At 45.8% G+C, this 17,823-nt stretch overlaps 1 protein-coding gene across 1 annotated transcript in view; it reads left to right on the top strand.

Annotated features, from left to right (window-relative positions):
- The window catches only part of LOC134979913 (acrosin-like), a 179,394-nt gene extending 170,105 nt beyond the window's left edge, over nt 1–9,289 (top strand). The window contains exon 3 of the mRNA XM_063946531.1: nt 8,514–9,289. Coding sequence (XP_063802601.1) covers nt 8,514–8,681 — 168 coding nt within the window. The 3' untranslated portion in view covers nt 8,682–9,289. The remainder of the gene's footprint in view (nt 1–8,513) is intronic.
- The last annotated feature ends 8,534 nt before the right edge of the window (nt 9,290–17,823 follow it).

Here is a 17,823-nt window from a genome sequence, read left to right on the forward strand (position 1 = left end):
GTATTTTTTTTTTTGTGTGTGTGTTTGTAAGCGGCTACTAAGGGGCACAGCAACAGGGGGCACTACTACTGGGGGCACAGCAATAGGGGGCACAACTACTGGGGCAAATCTGGGGGCATAGCTATAGGGGGCACAACTACTGGGGCATAGCTAGAGGGGGAAAATCTACTGGGGGCATAGCGACAGGGGCAAATCAACTGGGGGGCACAACTACTTGGGGCAAATCTACTGGGGGCACAACTACTGGGGGCATAACTGCGGCCACGCCCCTCCCCTATGAAGCCACACCCCTATTTTTTGCCGCACGCCTTAGGCGTGCACTAACTGTTTAGCCGCGTGGGGGGGGGGGGCGCCAGTGGAAACTTTCACATTTGGCGCCACAAGGTGCAGAACCGGCCCTGCACCTAGTGTGTACGAAAGTGATAGACAGTAATAGGGGTAAACACAGGATTTCTGGGGGGGGGTTCCAAATGCAGTCCACAATCTAACGCTCTGCCGAACACTGGAGCAAGTGCTGGAGTCCGTCAGAGCGGTAGAAGAACCTAGTACAGACCATGGACATTAATGTACACATTGGTCTTTTTATGCAATGGATACTGTATGGAATACAGTATTCATTTTTAACACTATAGATGGTCTGTAGTATAGGCCAGTGGTTCTCAAACTCGGTCCTCAGGACCCCACACAGTTCACGTTTTCCAGATCACCTAGCAGGTGCACAGGTGTAGTCATTACTCACTGATACATTTTAAAAGATCCACAGGTGGAGCTAATTATTTCACTTGCAATTCTGTGAGGAGAACTGGAAAATGTGAACTGTTTAGGGTCCTGAGGACCGAGTTTAAGAACCTATGGTATAGACCAGGGGTGGGCAATTATTTCAGCTGAAGGGCCACTTAACACTTTCCAATGAGTATTCGAGGGCCGCCATAGGCATGTGCCAAAAATATAGGGGTGTGGCTTCATGGGGAAGGGGCGTGGCCACAAAACAATACAGATTCATATTAGGCTGCACAACAGCCTCTATTATTCAAATTACTCTGCACAGTAGGTAGAGCCCCCTTTTACACATTACGGCAGACAGAGCCCCCTTTTACACACAATTTTGAGAGGAGGGGGGTAATCGGGCGTTACAGACATGGCTCTCTGTCAGCTTTGGTGGGGGTGGACTTTAAGTTGTGGCAGGGAGGAGTGGGGGCGGGTGTGGGGCATTACAGCCCACAGGTCACTATAAGCTTTTGGGGTGGGTTGGATTTTAAGATGCTGCGCTGGCAGTGAGAGGGGGAGTGGGCTCGGGCATAACGGCTCAACCTCACAGTAAACTCCTGCGGCTGCGGGGGTATCGGGCATTACAGCCTGTGGGTCACATGCTCAAGATCAGGAGGACGGCTTTAAATTGCAGCAGCGACATGGAGATGGGAAGGGGGGTCGGGCATTACAGCCCGCGGCTCACTATTAACTCCGGCGGCAGCAGGGGGATCGGGCAGTATTGCCCGCAGCTCACACTCCATCAGGGGTAGGGGGTGGTCACTGGTCAGGCTGCACTGTAAACTGTGCGCCTGTTGTTGGGACGCTCAGTGTAACCTGAGGGGGTGGTGTCTGGGCTCTGGCGGCAGAGTGGGTGGGATCGGGCATTCTCTATCCCCCCCCCTCCCCTGAACTTATATGGCAGTCTCTATGCTGCCCACCCCCCTCCCCTGGACCCATATAGCAGCCGTTAAACAACAGACTCCCTCACTCCCTGGGCACAGGTTGCTGTTTACTCTCCCTACTTGGGACCCCAGCCCCCCTCAACAGGCTGCGCCAGCTATGAATTTACCAACCTTTGAGTTGTTTTTTAAGGACAGATCAGCTCCCGCTGCCCAGATGATCCGCTGCCCACTGGAGAGCTCAGCTCCCGCTGCATGCTGCCCGCATGAGAGATCCGCTGTCCACTGTACAGATCCACACTCTTCTTGATGTGGATCCGCCCCCGGCACCGCCCAGCGCCTGAGACGTTGGAAAGGAAATCCCGGTCAGCAGCCCCTGTGACGTGACCGGGATTTCCTCAGCGGCGCCGTGTCTCTCGGAGCTGCTGTAGCGCAATGAGAAGCGGCTCAGCCAGTCGGGCCGCTTGTCATTGCGCACTGATGGGGGACAGCGGGCCAGGCAGGATCGGTTCGCGGGCCGCATCCGGCCCGCGGGCCGCATGTTGCCCACCCCTAGTATAGACTGTATTAAACATATCTAATATAAATAAAATACAGCAAGTAGTCAGGAAAAGGATGAACTTCTCATAATAAATAAATACACAAAATCACAAATATAATAGAACCAGCAGGACACAAAACTGCACTCTCTAAGCACACATTCTCCCACCTCATAGTAAGGCTCCTGTCTCTTCTTCCTGGTAGCTATTCTCTGGTCAAGTGCACTGATTAAGGATTCAGATACACACACACACAGCAAACTTGGTAGAAGAAACTGCTTCAACTGGGCATGTGCAGCAGCTCTGCCCTGTCCATTAAACTGCATGCTGTGGCGGCAGCTCTAGTAAGAGGGGAGGGGGGGGGGGGGGGGGGCTTTTTATTACATACATACATTAGACAAATACAAACTCAAAATAAAAATATGTTTCATTTAATGGCAAGTCTATTACTCAGCCATACCTTCAATTAGAGCTATGCTTCTATTTTTATTTTATTTTTATTATAAATTCATTATTCCCATAGATAAAGGCATTTTTATCCTATGGAAGATGCCCTAATGTTTCAGGCTGGCTTTAATCAGATTAAATATGCTAGTTAAATCCTCTAACAGTATTCCCTTATGTGACAGAAGAGAGGTAATTAAACTTAGCTACGACCAGTACCAAATGTCAGACCAATATATTTAATTACTACAAGCGTATAAATTTAATACAGTTCTATCCTTGCAGGTACATATTTTAGTATCTCACATACTACCACCAGATAATTGATCCACCCAACAGTAACAGGTTTATTATAATTAAGATTCCTTAGATCGGTTTAATAAAATCTCAGTTTTACATCAACATAAATGGACAAAAGAATCTTTAGGTATAGAACATAAAGGTCTTGGGACACATTATGATACTCAAAAGCTTTTAAAGGTAAGACATCCAACATAAATAAGTGAGATTTTTTAAATCTAATTTAAAAAAATATATATTTGCAAACACAAACAATATGAAACCACATTGCATTTTTTATTTAAATTGTTACTTACATTAAACTTCTGTCCATTCATTTTTTTTCACCGCTACTTGTCAAGCCACCTCCACCTTACCAGGAATGTCACCAAAAGAGCTTGAGAGAAGTACAAACGCAAGGGCAAAGCAACTGACGCAAATACATTAAACCCCAAGGTCCCAATTAGGACTTTAAATGTTATCTCCCAACTTGCTTTTTGCAAAACAATGTGAAAATAGAAGAGATGAAACACTATCCTTGCTTCTATTTATGTGTTTCTGTCCTGCCTGATACAGAGTTAAAGGGTGTTGCTCCAAAACTGTGTGTATGGAAAATAAGCATAAATTCTCCTGTACGTGGACTTGTAAGCATCTTGCATTGCAACTGTCCTCAACACTTGATCTGCTATTAGTCAACATCATCATCAGTGTGCACATGCATCCAGGAGCATAGTTGGGGCTGGCAAGCGGTGCTGCTTCCTGCCCCAGGATGCAGGGCCTAGGGGGCAACATCATCACTGCCCCGCGGAATCTGTATTTGGCATGCAGGGTGCACCAACACAAAAAAAAAAATTCTTCTTTAGGAGCTGAGCAGATAGTTAACATTCCATTTTTTTTTTTAAATTGGCCCTGGAAACTTCAAAGCAGTGGTCCCCATCCGAGCCTGTTAATTGCTCTTCCCAGCCAGATATCTCGGGTTCTGTCTTACTTAGAGTTTTTCTGAGTGTACACTCCAAAAGCTGGGCCTCTACCCTTTCAGTGGACACTGGCACCTTGTCTCTACTATGCCCAGAACCAGAGATATCAGCTTCCAGCAGCTGGTCCCTGCTCCAGCTCCACACGCCTGGTATGCAGTTTTATATTTTCATCGGTGGATTGCTCTGGCTCCTGAACTCTGATCCCTAAGTCTCCAGTACCTCCTGAGAAGTTGGACTATCTAGTTTATTTTATCGTATTGAAATCTAAGAAATGTATTTCCAGGATCTGGAGATATCAGTAGTGAAGCAAGCTGCCCTCCTACCGGAAAATGATGAATATTAAGCCCACCCCACTATCCACCCCTCCCCTGCGTATTAAACACCCCCTACCACCCTGGAAATCATGTACCGGGGCCTCTTCATTCAGCCCAATCTCCCACAATTCGTGCAGTAAAGGAGTAATTAGTAGAAATTGCTACTCCAGATCATACATGCTGAGCAGAAGATAAAACACCTCCTACCACCCGCAGAACATCAAACCTGCCACTAATAGTACCACCACCCCTATCGCTGGATGATGGGTAGGGCTCCAGTGCATTGCTTTGCTCTAGGGCCTACACTGCTGTTAAAACAGCCCTGGATTACAGTATATGTCCAGACAATGTTGGATAATATGCAGGGAATGCTGGTGATTGGTGATATTACAGTAGCTCTTTTAGAAGAAAATTTTCATTTTAGTTGTAGTGTTCCTTTAATGATAAAGTTCACTTAAAATACAGTGTTCAAAAGTGATTCAATTGAAGTTTTTAGAGCATGATGTCTTATACCAGTAGATTACGGTCCTATAAAATAACTTACATTATCTTCTCTTGACACTTCAGACATCCTACAGGAGGCTCGTATCATGATAATTGCTGATAAAATTTGCAATGGCCGTGACTGGTACAACGGTGCAGTGGAAGCACACAACATATGCGGGGGCTATGAGCGTGGAGTCATTGACAATTGCCAGGTCACAAAAAAGTCCAATTAATGTGGGGCAATATAGGTTCCCCTACTTAGAGAAGACTGGAGTGAGTTCTAAGGCTTGTGGTGAGGAGAAACCCAGACACCAGATACATCAGTGGATACATCAGTGGATGTGCTAGCCCATGGGTGGGGAACCTGCAGCCCTCCAGCTATTGTTGAACTATACATCCAGGGCCGGATTAAAGGAGGGGAGATATGGGCGGTCGTCCTGGGGCCCACACACTTTAGGGGCCCCCACTGTCTCACACAATTGACCACAGGCACTGCCTCCAAAACCCTGGCGCTGCTTCTCCGTCTCCTTTGACAGTTCCCCGGCAGACTCAGGGAGGCGCTGCCAGCAGGACTCTGGATGCGCGGTCCCCTCCCTCAGCAGCTGCTTAAGAGTGACTTCTCTACGCTGCCGCCAGGTTTTGCACTGCCTGGACCTCCTCCACAGCGTGGCTCCCTTCTCTACAGTGTGCCCTCTCACAAAGTGAAGCACCTTTCCCTGACAGGAGACCCGGACAGCACAGCTCATCTCTCCAGAAGTCCCCTCACGGTCAGTGAGTCGCGTTTCATAAAATCTCCTCTGGGGTCTCAAATGTCTTACCGTGTGGGTCCCCTGCAGTTAGCTTCACTGAGCCCTAACATCTCCCCCACAGCTGGAGCAGGTGGGGAGAGGAGGGTGGGGTATAACTGACCCCTCATGCGGTCACACGCAATCTCTTCATATGCGCATGTGCATGTATATTATACAATATATATATATATATATATATATATATATATATATATATAATGTAAAAAACGAGGCGGCACTCAGAGACTTTCACTTCTATAATATAATTGTGCAAATGGTGCAAAAGGTCACATCAACGTTTCGGGGACCTGGTCCCCTTCTTCAGGATAACAGTAGTGCAAAACAAGAGTGTTTAAATAAGGTTAGAAACACTTACCCCCTGACCCCATTCAGTCACATGCTGCAGCGTTACTCTCCGGCCGCCCGCTCAGGACTTCCGCCCGGCTCACTGACGCCTCAGCGGGGCCGGAAGTGATGTCACGGGAGCGAGCCGCGCCACCATGGCAACCGCTCGAGACATACTCACTGTTCGAGCGTCTCCTCCCGGGAGGCCGGAGAGTAACGCTGCAGCATGTGACTGAATGGGGTCAGGGGGTAAGTGTTTCTCTGAGTGCCGCCTCGTTTTTTCCATTGTGTACCACCGGTTCCCGGTTGGGGAGGGCACCAGAGCAGCATCAGTCCAGCATTGGACTTTGTGGAGTGCCGGAGCAGCTATACTTTCTATATATATATATATATATATATTTATATGCCACCACTCCATCCCAATTGCAGTATACATTGGCCTCAGTGACTTCTTCAGACAATGTCAGTGGACAGGTATATGGACATTATATGTAGTGGAGTTTGAAGTCTATGTTGACAATAAAGTCACTGCACTTTGATTTTTAAGATTGAGACTCCGAGTGCCGCCCATTTGTTTCCTCTATTGCTGGGCTGCGGCCTTGTGGGAGGGCACCGTGAGCATTGTATTTTATTTCAAGGGACTGCTGAGTGCCGGGTCGTTTTGCACTATATATATATATATATATATATATATATATATATATATATACTGTATATATTTATACCTTTGATAATTTTATTGATCAGGGCCCCCACAACTGTGCTGCCCAGAGGCCCCCACAAACCTTAATCCGGCCCTGTATACATCCCAGCATGCCCTGCAACAGTATTAGCTTGGTCAGATAGCAAAAAATGTAGCAGGGCATGCTGGTATGTGTAGTTCAACAACAGCTGGAGGGCCAAAGGTACCTCACTCCTACACTAGCCACTCAATTGAAAAAAAATATTAGTTACAAATTTTGTCATAAGGTTGTGCTGTTGCAAAGCAAATCACTTGAATAGCATTACAAATATACACTGTCTCATCCATTGTGGTTAACAACCGTTTCCATTGACAAAATAGCATTCTGTAAAGCACAATGAAGCACAATTTGGCCAAAAATTATGTTAAGGACCTCAATTTTACTCCATGTTAAACTGCAGAGTTTATTATAATTGTTCTGATTGTCAGTGTTTAGAGCATGGGTCTTCAACCTGCGGCCCTCCAGCTGCTGTGGAACTACACATCCCAGCATGCCCTGCCCCAGTTTTAGCATACCTTAATAGCAAAACTGTGGCTGGGCATGCTGGGATGTGTAGTTTCACAGTAGCTGGAGGGCCGCAGGTTGAAGACCCATGGTTTAGAGTGTGCACTTGCATTTTCTCTTTTTTCTGCCTGGTGAACTCACAAAAATGCAATTCGGCATGCCCAGGTAACAATCCCGTTTTGTAGAACATGGCCCATCGTCACCCCCAAACACCAACAGAATGCCAACTATGCTGTTGCTTTTGGGGCACTGCGAGTGACACTGCAGACTCAGATCTGCACATGTGCAGCACATCTCCTGCGGATGCGCAGATCTTAAAACAATGATGTGTAGTGTAAACATGAAAATGGGGGGGGGTATCCAATTAGCCGCGGTAATGCGATCTGTGATCAAGGCTAAAGTTATCGCACATATCTCCCGAAAAACAGCTTATCACAGACTGCGTGCTCCCATTTCTCTTACGTCCTAGAGGATACTGGGAATCCATTTAGTACCATGGGAAATAGACGGTTCCACTAGCAGCCTTGGGCACTTTAAGAATTTGATAGTGTGGGCTGGCTCCTCCCTCTATGCCCCTCCTACCAGACTCAGTTTAGAAAATGTGCCCGGAGGAGCCGGTCACGTCGCCGGAAGCTCCTAAAGAGTTTTCTGCATTTATTTTGTATGTTTGTTATTTTTAGGCAGGTCTGGATAGCACCAGCCTGCCTGCTTCGTGGGATTTAGGAAGGGGGGGAACGGCCAAACCTCTTAAAGGGTTAATGGTCCCATTCTCCGCTGAGAGGACACTAGCTCCTGAGGGAACTACTCACAAGCCCCACCACGGCGAGCGTATATTCCCGCAGCGCGCCGCCACCCCTAACAGAGCCAGAAGATAGAAGAGTGGTGAGTACTAAGCCAGCGTCCCGATTAGCGGGTCAACGGCCATTATGGCGGTATGCGGGTACAGAGACGCATGGCTTCTACAGGGGGCGGATGAATCTTCAAACTCAGTACACAGTGCAGATGCACCACTTCAGAGGGAGCGAACTGAGTCTAAGTATACTATGTGTGTACACAGTACCCAGACTGGCATTACAGACTTAAAAGGGGGCTGACTCCATTTTAGGCACTGAAATTACCTCAACCAGTATAAAAAAACAGGGAAGACCGCGCGCCATTGAAGGGGCGGGCTTCACTATGAGCGGATCCAGCAGCTCACCAGCGCCATTTTCCCTCTGCAGTGGACACAGACGCTGAGTGACAGGGACGCGCAGTTCCTCTGGAGAGAATCCAGATTACCTCAGCAGTACATACTGCACATTACTACATACAGTACACTTACTGAAAACTTGACTCAATGTTATGTTTCAAGAATTCTTGTTGATACTTTTTTTGTGTTATACCAAGAACAAATTACAAAGTTAATAGGTATTTATAGTGATTGTTGTGTTTCATATTCCATGTAGGGTGACAGCGGAGGACCTTTGATGTGCAAGGAACCCAGCTTCAAGTTCTACTCAGTGGTAGGAATAACAAACTGGGTAACCGGCTGCGAAATAGCACGAAAACCAGGGGTCTACACATCCACTCAGGACTATCTGGACTGGATCCACAAGAACATTGCACTAAATTAGGATCAGTTTAATGCCACTAATTCCATCCTCCAATGCCAGAGACTTCTTAACAACAAAGGACTATTTACTAAACAGTGTTTGACATTGGGTGTGCGTTGAAGCATATCCGGTTGACAAACAATGTAAAGCAGGCATGTCCAGCCTGCAGCCCTCCAGCTGTTGAGAGACTACACATCCCAGCATGCCCTGACACAGCTTTAGCATTCTCTGACCGCAAAACTGTGTAAGGGCATGCTGGGATATGTAGTTTCACAACAGTTGGAGGGACGCAGGTTGGACATACCTGATGTAAAGGTTGACAATCAAGAGTGGGTCATGTGATTATCAAACTTTCCATTGTCTATCAGCAGTATACTATGTGTTTAGTAGAATGCAGATCTATCAACCCAAACGCATAACAACGCATTTCACAGACGCTGTATAACAGAATTGCCAATATAAATTCTCCAGGCAAAAACTGACGGTTTTCAAAAAAGCTGCCGTTAACCAAATAGTCCACCAGTTCAATCTGTTTTGGCAGAAACATCAATAAGAACTTGGAGCACTTGGTGGCATCTTATTATTACTAACATCTAAAAGTAACATCTAACATCTGAAAATAAACTGATTTCCTGATACATTACCGTCTGGGTGTTTGCTTAGTCAAACCAAGTTGCCGTACTACCCAATGCACTTTTTTTAGTTTGGTTTTCTAGTTGCACATATTGGGCTTGAGTCAGAAATAGATGCATCAGCAGACTGGGCTTGCGTCACTAATAGCAACGCACCATACATAACTCGATGGAGGAGTCTGGTTCACTCCAAGCATTCTTGACAGCAACTGGACAGCTACCTTGAGAAAGTATGGAAAAGATCCGTATCATGGGAGTGCCGTGGGTGGGTAGCCACACTTCTGTCCTAGCTAGAGTTGTGCGTCTGGAGAAGGAACACCTGTTTCTCATGAAAATAAGAGCAGAGAGGTGGCTGTGTATATTTCCCTAATGGTGGGGAGGCCCTGATGCCAACTGGTATTGCAGGTTCTCTGTACACACCATGTGGTTCTGTACACAGTCACGGAGCAGAGAACAAGTAGATACCTGTACAATGGGTGTGTTATCACTGGTGGATCTGCTGTTCTGGTCTGGATGCACTGGTATGCGGTGTCCCGCTAGTGCTCTTGCAGGTACCCGCTCTCAGACAGCTGTTTTGCCAAGCGCTTCCTTCTCGCACCACAAGGTTGGTACAGTGTATCGCTCGCAATGGTATGAAGAGAAGAAGACAAAAATACTTTTTTGGGGAGCACTTTTCTAAGATAATGATAAGAAATTGAATATTAAATAATAATGGTTGAAAAAGGTGAAAGATTGAAAACTTAGCTTTTATTCTGTACATATATTAAAATAGGTTAATATCAAATTACCCATATGGAGTTAGAAAATATAAAAAATATTTAAGAAATCGGTAACAAAAAAAGGTTCAAGATGGAACAAATGGTGAAAATATAATGGGTATAAGACTCATAAATGGATTCAGCTGATCGCTGATAAGTAGTTAAGGTGATCTAGTTTTAGATAATCAATATGCTCAATGAGATCAAAAATGTAAGCTGTAATTGCAGGGAGTTGATACATTTACGGGGGAATTCAAATGTTTGAAAAGTCAGTTGGGTGTCTGAATTTTCCTACCTAATAGACAGGAGAAAACAGACACCCAACTGACTTTTCAAACATTTGAATTCCCCCCATTGAGTAGCATTCTCCAAATTATATATTGTCCATGGTACCCAATATTCCTAGGTGGTCTCCCATCCAAGTACTGACCAGGCCTATCCTGCTTAGCTTCCGAGATTGGGCAAAATCAAGCATATTCAGGATAGTGTGACCGTGGGCAGATATTCAAGGAAGATGGAAGAAAAGAAATAGAACCCACTTCCGCTTTTTGTACTTAGCTAGGGTCCTAATACTAAGAAATGGGTCCCATGGCTATTCCAGGTGAGAGAGTGTTGGAAAACTTTAAGATAAGGAATAGTTCTGGTTGTTGGATAGGCAATGGACTCCTACTGGTCAATAAGGTAGTGTGTCTGAACATGCTGTTATTGCCAGCCAGATTGAAGGAAGTAAAGTTACCTCTGCTGTCTGTTGTGATGGCAAATAATATACTGGAATCTGCTAATTGCTCAGACCAGAACTATCATAAACCAGGTGAGAGAGTGATAGAGTACTAGTTACTTAATCACCAATGGGAAAGTGATGAAGTATCAAATTCATTTACCACAAATGTCTATTTGCGTCAGAAAAAATTGTGAGCATTACTTGATAGGATCGAGCATACCAATCTCAGTGATGAATAGACAAACAAAACTTGGTTTAACTTCCAAGACCAAAATGAGAGAGAGAGAGTCATACAGCGACACATGTATAAAAAAGTGGAAAACACATTCACTGTGATAAAGATTAGGGATGAGCGGGTTCGGTTCCCCGAACTTTGCGATACGAGCCGGGATCCGAGTCCGGCGCGGGTTTTCCTGCATGACTCGGATCCCAAAGAGAGGCCGGACATCATCTTCCTGCTGCCGGATTCTCATGGTTTTTGGATTCTATATAAGTCCCTTGCATAGGTGTCATCTTCACTCCAGCTGTGGAGAGTGTACTGGATGGACGTGTCCATCTCCAGTACTGTCCCTGTGTTGTCTGGTGTGGGGTGGGTGCTCTGTCTGCTGTATCTGAAAGGCGTGCTCTCTCTGTTGTATCTGAAAGAGGTGCCCTGTCTGCTGTATCTGAATAGGGTGCTCTCTCTGTCTGCTGTATCTGAAAGGGGTGCTCTGTCTGCTATATCTGAAAGGGCTGTTCTGTCTGTCTGCTGTATCTGAAAGGGGTGCTCTCTCTGTCTGCTGTATCAGAAAAAGTGGTGCGCTCTCTGTCTGCTGTATCTGGAAGGGGTGATCTGTCTGTCCCTCCAGGTTCTCTGCCATAGTATAAAATTAAAATAATAAAAGCTGTACCCCAGTGTGCTATACAATTAGTATTTCTTTTCATAAGTACTGTCAGACTGCAGTATATTAATTCCTACTCTTACACGTATTGTGTGACGCTACCGGTGTAGTCAACCACAGTGTGTAATTATGATATATATTTCTGACTCATTTGTGCGACACTGTAACCGCCAGTGTATGATATAAAAAATGCTTCTACATATTTCTGACTTATTTGTGCGACACTGTAACCACCGGTGTATGATATAAAAAATACTTCTACATATTTCTGACTCATTTATGCAATGCTGTCGGTGCAGCCAACCAGAGTGTGTAATTATTATATATATTTCTGACTCATTTGTGCAGTTGCCGGTCTGTGCTATTAAAAATAATAATACATATTTTTGACTCATTTGTGCGACACTGTAACCACAGTGTGTGATATAAAAAATAATAATATATATTGATTTAAATTAATATTTTGTGCTGTGTCATCCCAGTATACATCCAGGGACTGCAGTTGCTCTGCCCACCTAGGAGTGATCTGTCAGCCCACCCAAAATAAAAGACTTTTTTTAAATATATTTTGCGCTGTATCTTCCCAGTATACATCCAGGTGTGCTCCGTCCATTTCAGGGTGCAGTGTCCGTAGCTCAGATTCTTATGTTATAACTTATTCTCTTATTTCCATAATTCTTCTTATCACCACATTGTAATTCATTCAAATTAATATTATTAATAACAATTATAAATTAACTAAATTTAAATTAAATTAATTTAATATAACTAAACTTTTCACACTTGTATAGAGAACCTTCTGCATATGACATATATCTTTGAGGAAATGAAGAATTTGATCCAAAATAATAAATTTAAATAATGATTACAGCATCTAAAATATTGGCCCTCATTCCGAGTTGATCGGTCGCAAGGCGAATTTAGCAGAGTTACACACGCTAAGCCGCCGCCTACTGGGAGTGAATCTTAGCTTCTTAAAATTGCGAACGATGTATTCGCAATATTGCGATTACTAACTACTTAGCAGTTTCAGAGTAGCTCCAGACTTACTCTGCCTGTGCGATCATTTCAGTGCTTGTCGTTCCTGGTTGACGTCACAAACACACCCAGCGTTCGCCCAGGCACTCCCACCGTTTCTCCGGCCACTCCTGCGTTTTTTCCGGAAACGGTAGCGTTTTCAGCCACACGCCCCTGAAACGCCGTGTTTCCGCCCAGTAACACCCATTTCCTGTCAATCACATTACGATCGCCGGAGCGAAGAAAAAGCCGTGAGTAAAAATACTTTCTTCATAGTAAAGTTACTTGGCGCAGTCGCAGTGCGAACATTGCGCATGCGTACTAAGCGGATTTTCACTGCGATGCGATGAAAAATACCGAGCGAACAACTCGGAATGAGGGCCATTGTCTTTTTTTTTATTCTTTGTCTTAATCATCTTTTGTGAACCGAAATCTTGACCTTGCCTAATGCGTCATTTTTGTAAATATATTCTTTTTTTAAATATTTTGTGCTGGGTCCGTCCCAGTATATACATCCAAGGGCTGCTGCTGCTCCGTCCAGCTACCTCGGTGCAACCTTTTGGCCTAAACCGGATGAAAACAATATTGTGAGGTGTTCAAAATAGACTGGAAATGAGTGGAAATAAATGTTATAGAGGTTAATAATACTACAGGAACAAAGACACCCCCAAATTCTATTATTTTAGTTGTTTTTATGATTTTTCCAAAAATACAGATTCAAAACCAAAACCCACAGGGGCAGTTTTGGCAAAACCAATACAGATCCATAACACAAAGGAGATACAAATCCAAAACACAAAACCCCCAAAATGGCCCGGTGCACACCCTTAGTTGTAATGCTTGAGAACTTGTGGTATTTTTTCGATTAGAGAGCGGGGGCAAAATCCAGTCCAACTTTGTATCTTTGGAATCCCTAGAATGGCAGGCCTGTGAACTATGAACCCTTATAATAAATCATACATCAGTGTTGTACTTTTCTTTTTCATCCACTAGGGGTCACTGGAGTACTCTTGGGATATGGACGGCTTCCACCGGAAGAAGGCACTGAATAAATTAATTTTTGAGACTACTCCTCCCCTCCATATCCTCGAGCACTTCAGTGTTTTTTCTGTGCTCGACACAGTTAGAAGGCATAGTGGAGCTCGTCCACAAAGTATTGGAATTTTTTCTAAGTTTTTTTTTTTTTTCCTTTCAAGGATTTCCACGTCCTTTCCCCCCTTCTAACAGGCGTGGGTCAGGGACAGTGGAAGCGGCTGAGAACAGCCGTGAGTGTCGGACCTCTCTGTAAAGAGCTCCCTCACTCCACCTGCAGGCTGCCTGCAAAAAGCTGGACGGAGCTTGGATGAGAAGCCCCGTCATAGACTTTTGTTACGGTCCAGGTATGTTGGGTAGGGGCGGTCAGCTTATGCTGCCGCCCCACTGTTGGGGATTGTATTGGGCATGTTTCACTCACTAACGACCGCTGCCCGGAGCGCGTGTGCATAGGCCGCTTCACGGCTCTATGCAGCGCGCTCTCACTCTCCGCCGCTCCCAGCATCTTAAGTTACCTAGCAGACCGCTGCTCCCTGCGCCGCAGCAGCCGATATGTTCCCCGCTGCCTGGCTACACAGGAGGCCACTCCACTCTATGCTGTGTGTGGCGGGCCGGGAGCGCGTGTGCATAGGCCGCTCCACGGCTCTATGCAGTACGCTCTCTGCTCCCGCTGACCGCCCGCAGCAGCCGAGGAGTTCCCCGCTGCCTTGGCATACAGGTACAGGCCGCTCACACGGCCCTATGCAAAGTTCCGCAGGCCCCGACCCGGTGCTGTACACGGAGGTCGTGGGGGTGGGGGGAGACATTAGCAGTATTGGCAGTGTTAAGCTTTGTAGAAAAACTTGGTACTTAACATGTTTAATGTTCTCCTGTCTGTTCCAGGATTCCTATATTACATCTCGGCTTAAGAGTGGTACTAGGGGAATTTGGGGGTCAGTTTTCTTATTGCTGGCAGGCACTGCACTTGCCTGATATATACAAGGAACTTTGGTGTTATTACTGAGTCGTGCAGACTGTCTGTGTGTAGTTTGTATTGTCTGTCTTTATAATGAGTAAGACACCAGCAAAATCTAAGAAACATTTTTCATGTCATGTCTGTAAGAGTGTGTTGCCTGATGGATCCACCTCATGTACAGCATGTGTTGTTAATACAGCCACAAATACGATTTCCACAGAAGTAAAGCCAGCATCTCTGGACCCTCCATGGGCTTTACTTGCAGATGTATTAGTTGGTTTACAATCAGAGCTGGCCGCCTCTCGTGAAGAAAGAGAGGCGGCAAGATCTGAGTTTAAAATGAGAGTCTCAATCTGGTCAGAGGTCCACCTTGAGTGGAAAAGATAAGTTTCCTTTTCCTAATAATTTTCCAGTCTCTGGGATACTAGACCTCACTGAACATGAGTATGAGGAGGGCGAAATAGACCAACAGTCAGATAGTGACGATTTTGACAGCCCAGGTATTGATAATCTCATCAGAGCAGTACGTCAGTCGCTGGAGTTTACGGAAACTGAGGAGCCCCTGACGAATGATGAGGTAGTCTTTACTAAACGACAGAGATCTCCGATGTGTTTCCCTATTTCGGAATCTCTTAATAAAATGTTACTGGAAACACGGAAGAATCCGGATAAACGGTTTTCTATACCTCGTAGATTTAAATCGAGTTACCCGTTTCCAGAGTCCATGACAGCTACATGGGAGAACCCACCATCGGTGGATTCATCCGTATCTAAACTTACAAGGAAGTTAACCATACCAGTACCAACTGCTACTACGCTTAAAGACCCTGCAGATCGTAAAATAGAGGCTATGCTAAGGTCCATGTATACAGCAGCTGGAGTGCTGCTGAGACCTGGGTTGGTTGGCATTTGGGTTACTAAAGCATTAATGGTATGGATAAAAGAGCTCAAGTCGGCTCTGCAAGATGACCATCTTATACTTCTCGCGGATCAAATCTGGGAAGCTGCTGAATATCTATGTACAGCTTCTACTGACGTCTGTCAGCTTACTTCTCGCCTGTCCTCATCGCTAGTCATAGTTCGACGAGCACTTTGGCTGCGTTCTTGGCAGGCGGAGACGGAGGTTAAAAAAGGTATAGAGGCATTGCCTTATGATGGCGAGAAGCTTTTCGGTCCTGAATTGGACAAATGGATTTCTGAGGCTACTGGAGGAAAGTCTGTGTTTCTTCCATCGCCTACAACTATACCTAAACGGAAATATTCTGGTCCGGCGTTCAAATCCTTTAGAACTCAGCCCTTTCGTGGGCAGGGCACAGGAGCAGTCACGCCTGGTAGAAGAGGTCGGGGACGTAGTGCCCGACAATCCAATGCACGTCGTCAAGACACTAAGACCACTAACAAACCAGTGGCATGACGGGCTCCCAGCCCATCTCGGATCTCCAATTGTGGGAGCACGCCTTCAGAGCTTTCAGGGGGCGTGGCTGCAGACGTCCACAGATGGGTGGATCCGCAATTTAGTATTAGAGGGTTACAAAATAGAGTTCGATTATCTTCCGACAGGAAGATTTTTCACGACAGGACTGCCTGTGTCGGACGACAAGAAAGCAGTTCTGCAGGTTGCCATTCAGTCTCTGCTGAATGCTGCAGTTGTAATTCCGGTCCCCGTGCAGGAACAGGGGCAGGGTTATTATTCCAGTCTGTTTCTGGTACCAAAACCAGATGGCTCAGTCAGGCCAATATTGAACCTAAAAGGTCTCAATCATTACGTCACTTACCACAGATTCAAGATGGAATCTCTCAGGTCAGTAATTGCAGGGTTAGAGCCACAGGAATTCATGATTGCACTGGATCTCAAAGATGCGTACTTACACATTCCGATTTGGCCACCTCACCAGAGTTTCTTAAGGTTTGCGATAAGGCGAGACCATTACCAGTTTCAGGCTCTGCCGTTTGGCCTCTCATCAGCGCCTCGGGTATTCACCAAGGTAGTGTCCGTGATGATAGCTCATCTCAGGTCCCTAGGAGTAATAATTGTTCCGTATTTGGACGATCTACTCATAAAGGCTCCGTCTCAACAATTGCTTCTCCAGCATGCTTTGCTAACGTACAATGTACTAGTTCAGCACGGTTGGATAGTCAGTTTAAAGAAATCACATCTAATTCCGTGTCAACGACTTCAATTCCTAGGGATGATTCTCGATACAGTAAATCAAAAGGTTTACCTGCCACAACAGAAAGTACAGGTCATTCGTCATCTGGTGCAATTAGTGCTCAAGCCACGCACAGTCTCAGTACATTTGTGCATTCGCCTTTTAGGCACAATGGTGGCGGCTTTCGAAGCACTTCAGTTCGGAAGATTTCACTCACGTCCGTTTCAACTGGAGGTGTTAGCGCAATGGTCGGGATCACATCTGCAGATGCACCACAGGGTGAGATTGTCGCCACAAGTCAGGGTGTCTCTTCTCTGGTGGTTAAAAATACACAATCTATCTGCAGGGAGACGATTCGGCGTCGTGAATTGGATAATTCTGTCAACAGACGCAAGTCTCAGAGGTTGGGGAGCTGTAGTTCAGAGTTATCGGCTCCAGGGCCTCTGGGCAGATCACGAAAGATCGCTATCCATAAATGTTCTGGAACTCAGGGCGATTTACAATGCTCTAAGACAAGCAGTGTACATGTTTCGTTTTCAGACTGTTCAGGTGCAGTCAGACAATGCGACGGCAGTCGCATACATAAACAAACAAGGAGGAACGAGAAGCCGCATGGCAATGCGGGAAGTAGCTCGGATCCTCAGATGGGCCGAATATCACCAGGTGATATTGTCGGCAGTGTTCATTCCGGGAGTGGACAACTGGGAGGCAGATTTTCTCAGTCGTCGGGATTTTCATCCAGGAGAGTGGGCATTAAATCCAGAAGTGTTTCAGATGTTGATCCAGAGGTGGGGTTACCCTCAGGTGGATCTGATGGCATCCCGCCACAATCATCAGGTGTCACGATATGTGTCCAGAACAAGAGATCCAAGGGCAGTGGCGGTGGATGCTCTCACAGCCGCGTGGCCGTACAGCCTCGTGTATCTGTTTCCACCGTTTCCGCTGCTCCCGCTGTTGCTAAAACGGATCAAGAGAGGGTCCGTCACAGTCATACTAATAGCGCCTCATTGGCCTCGG

Source organism: Pseudophryne corroboree, chromosome 12 (genome assembly GCF_028390025.1).
Source record: "Pseudophryne corroboree isolate aPseCor3 chromosome 12, aPseCor3.hap2, whole genome shotgun sequence".
Taxonomy (NCBI): Eukaryota; Metazoa; Chordata; class Amphibia; order Anura; family Myobatrachidae; genus Pseudophryne; species Pseudophryne corroboree.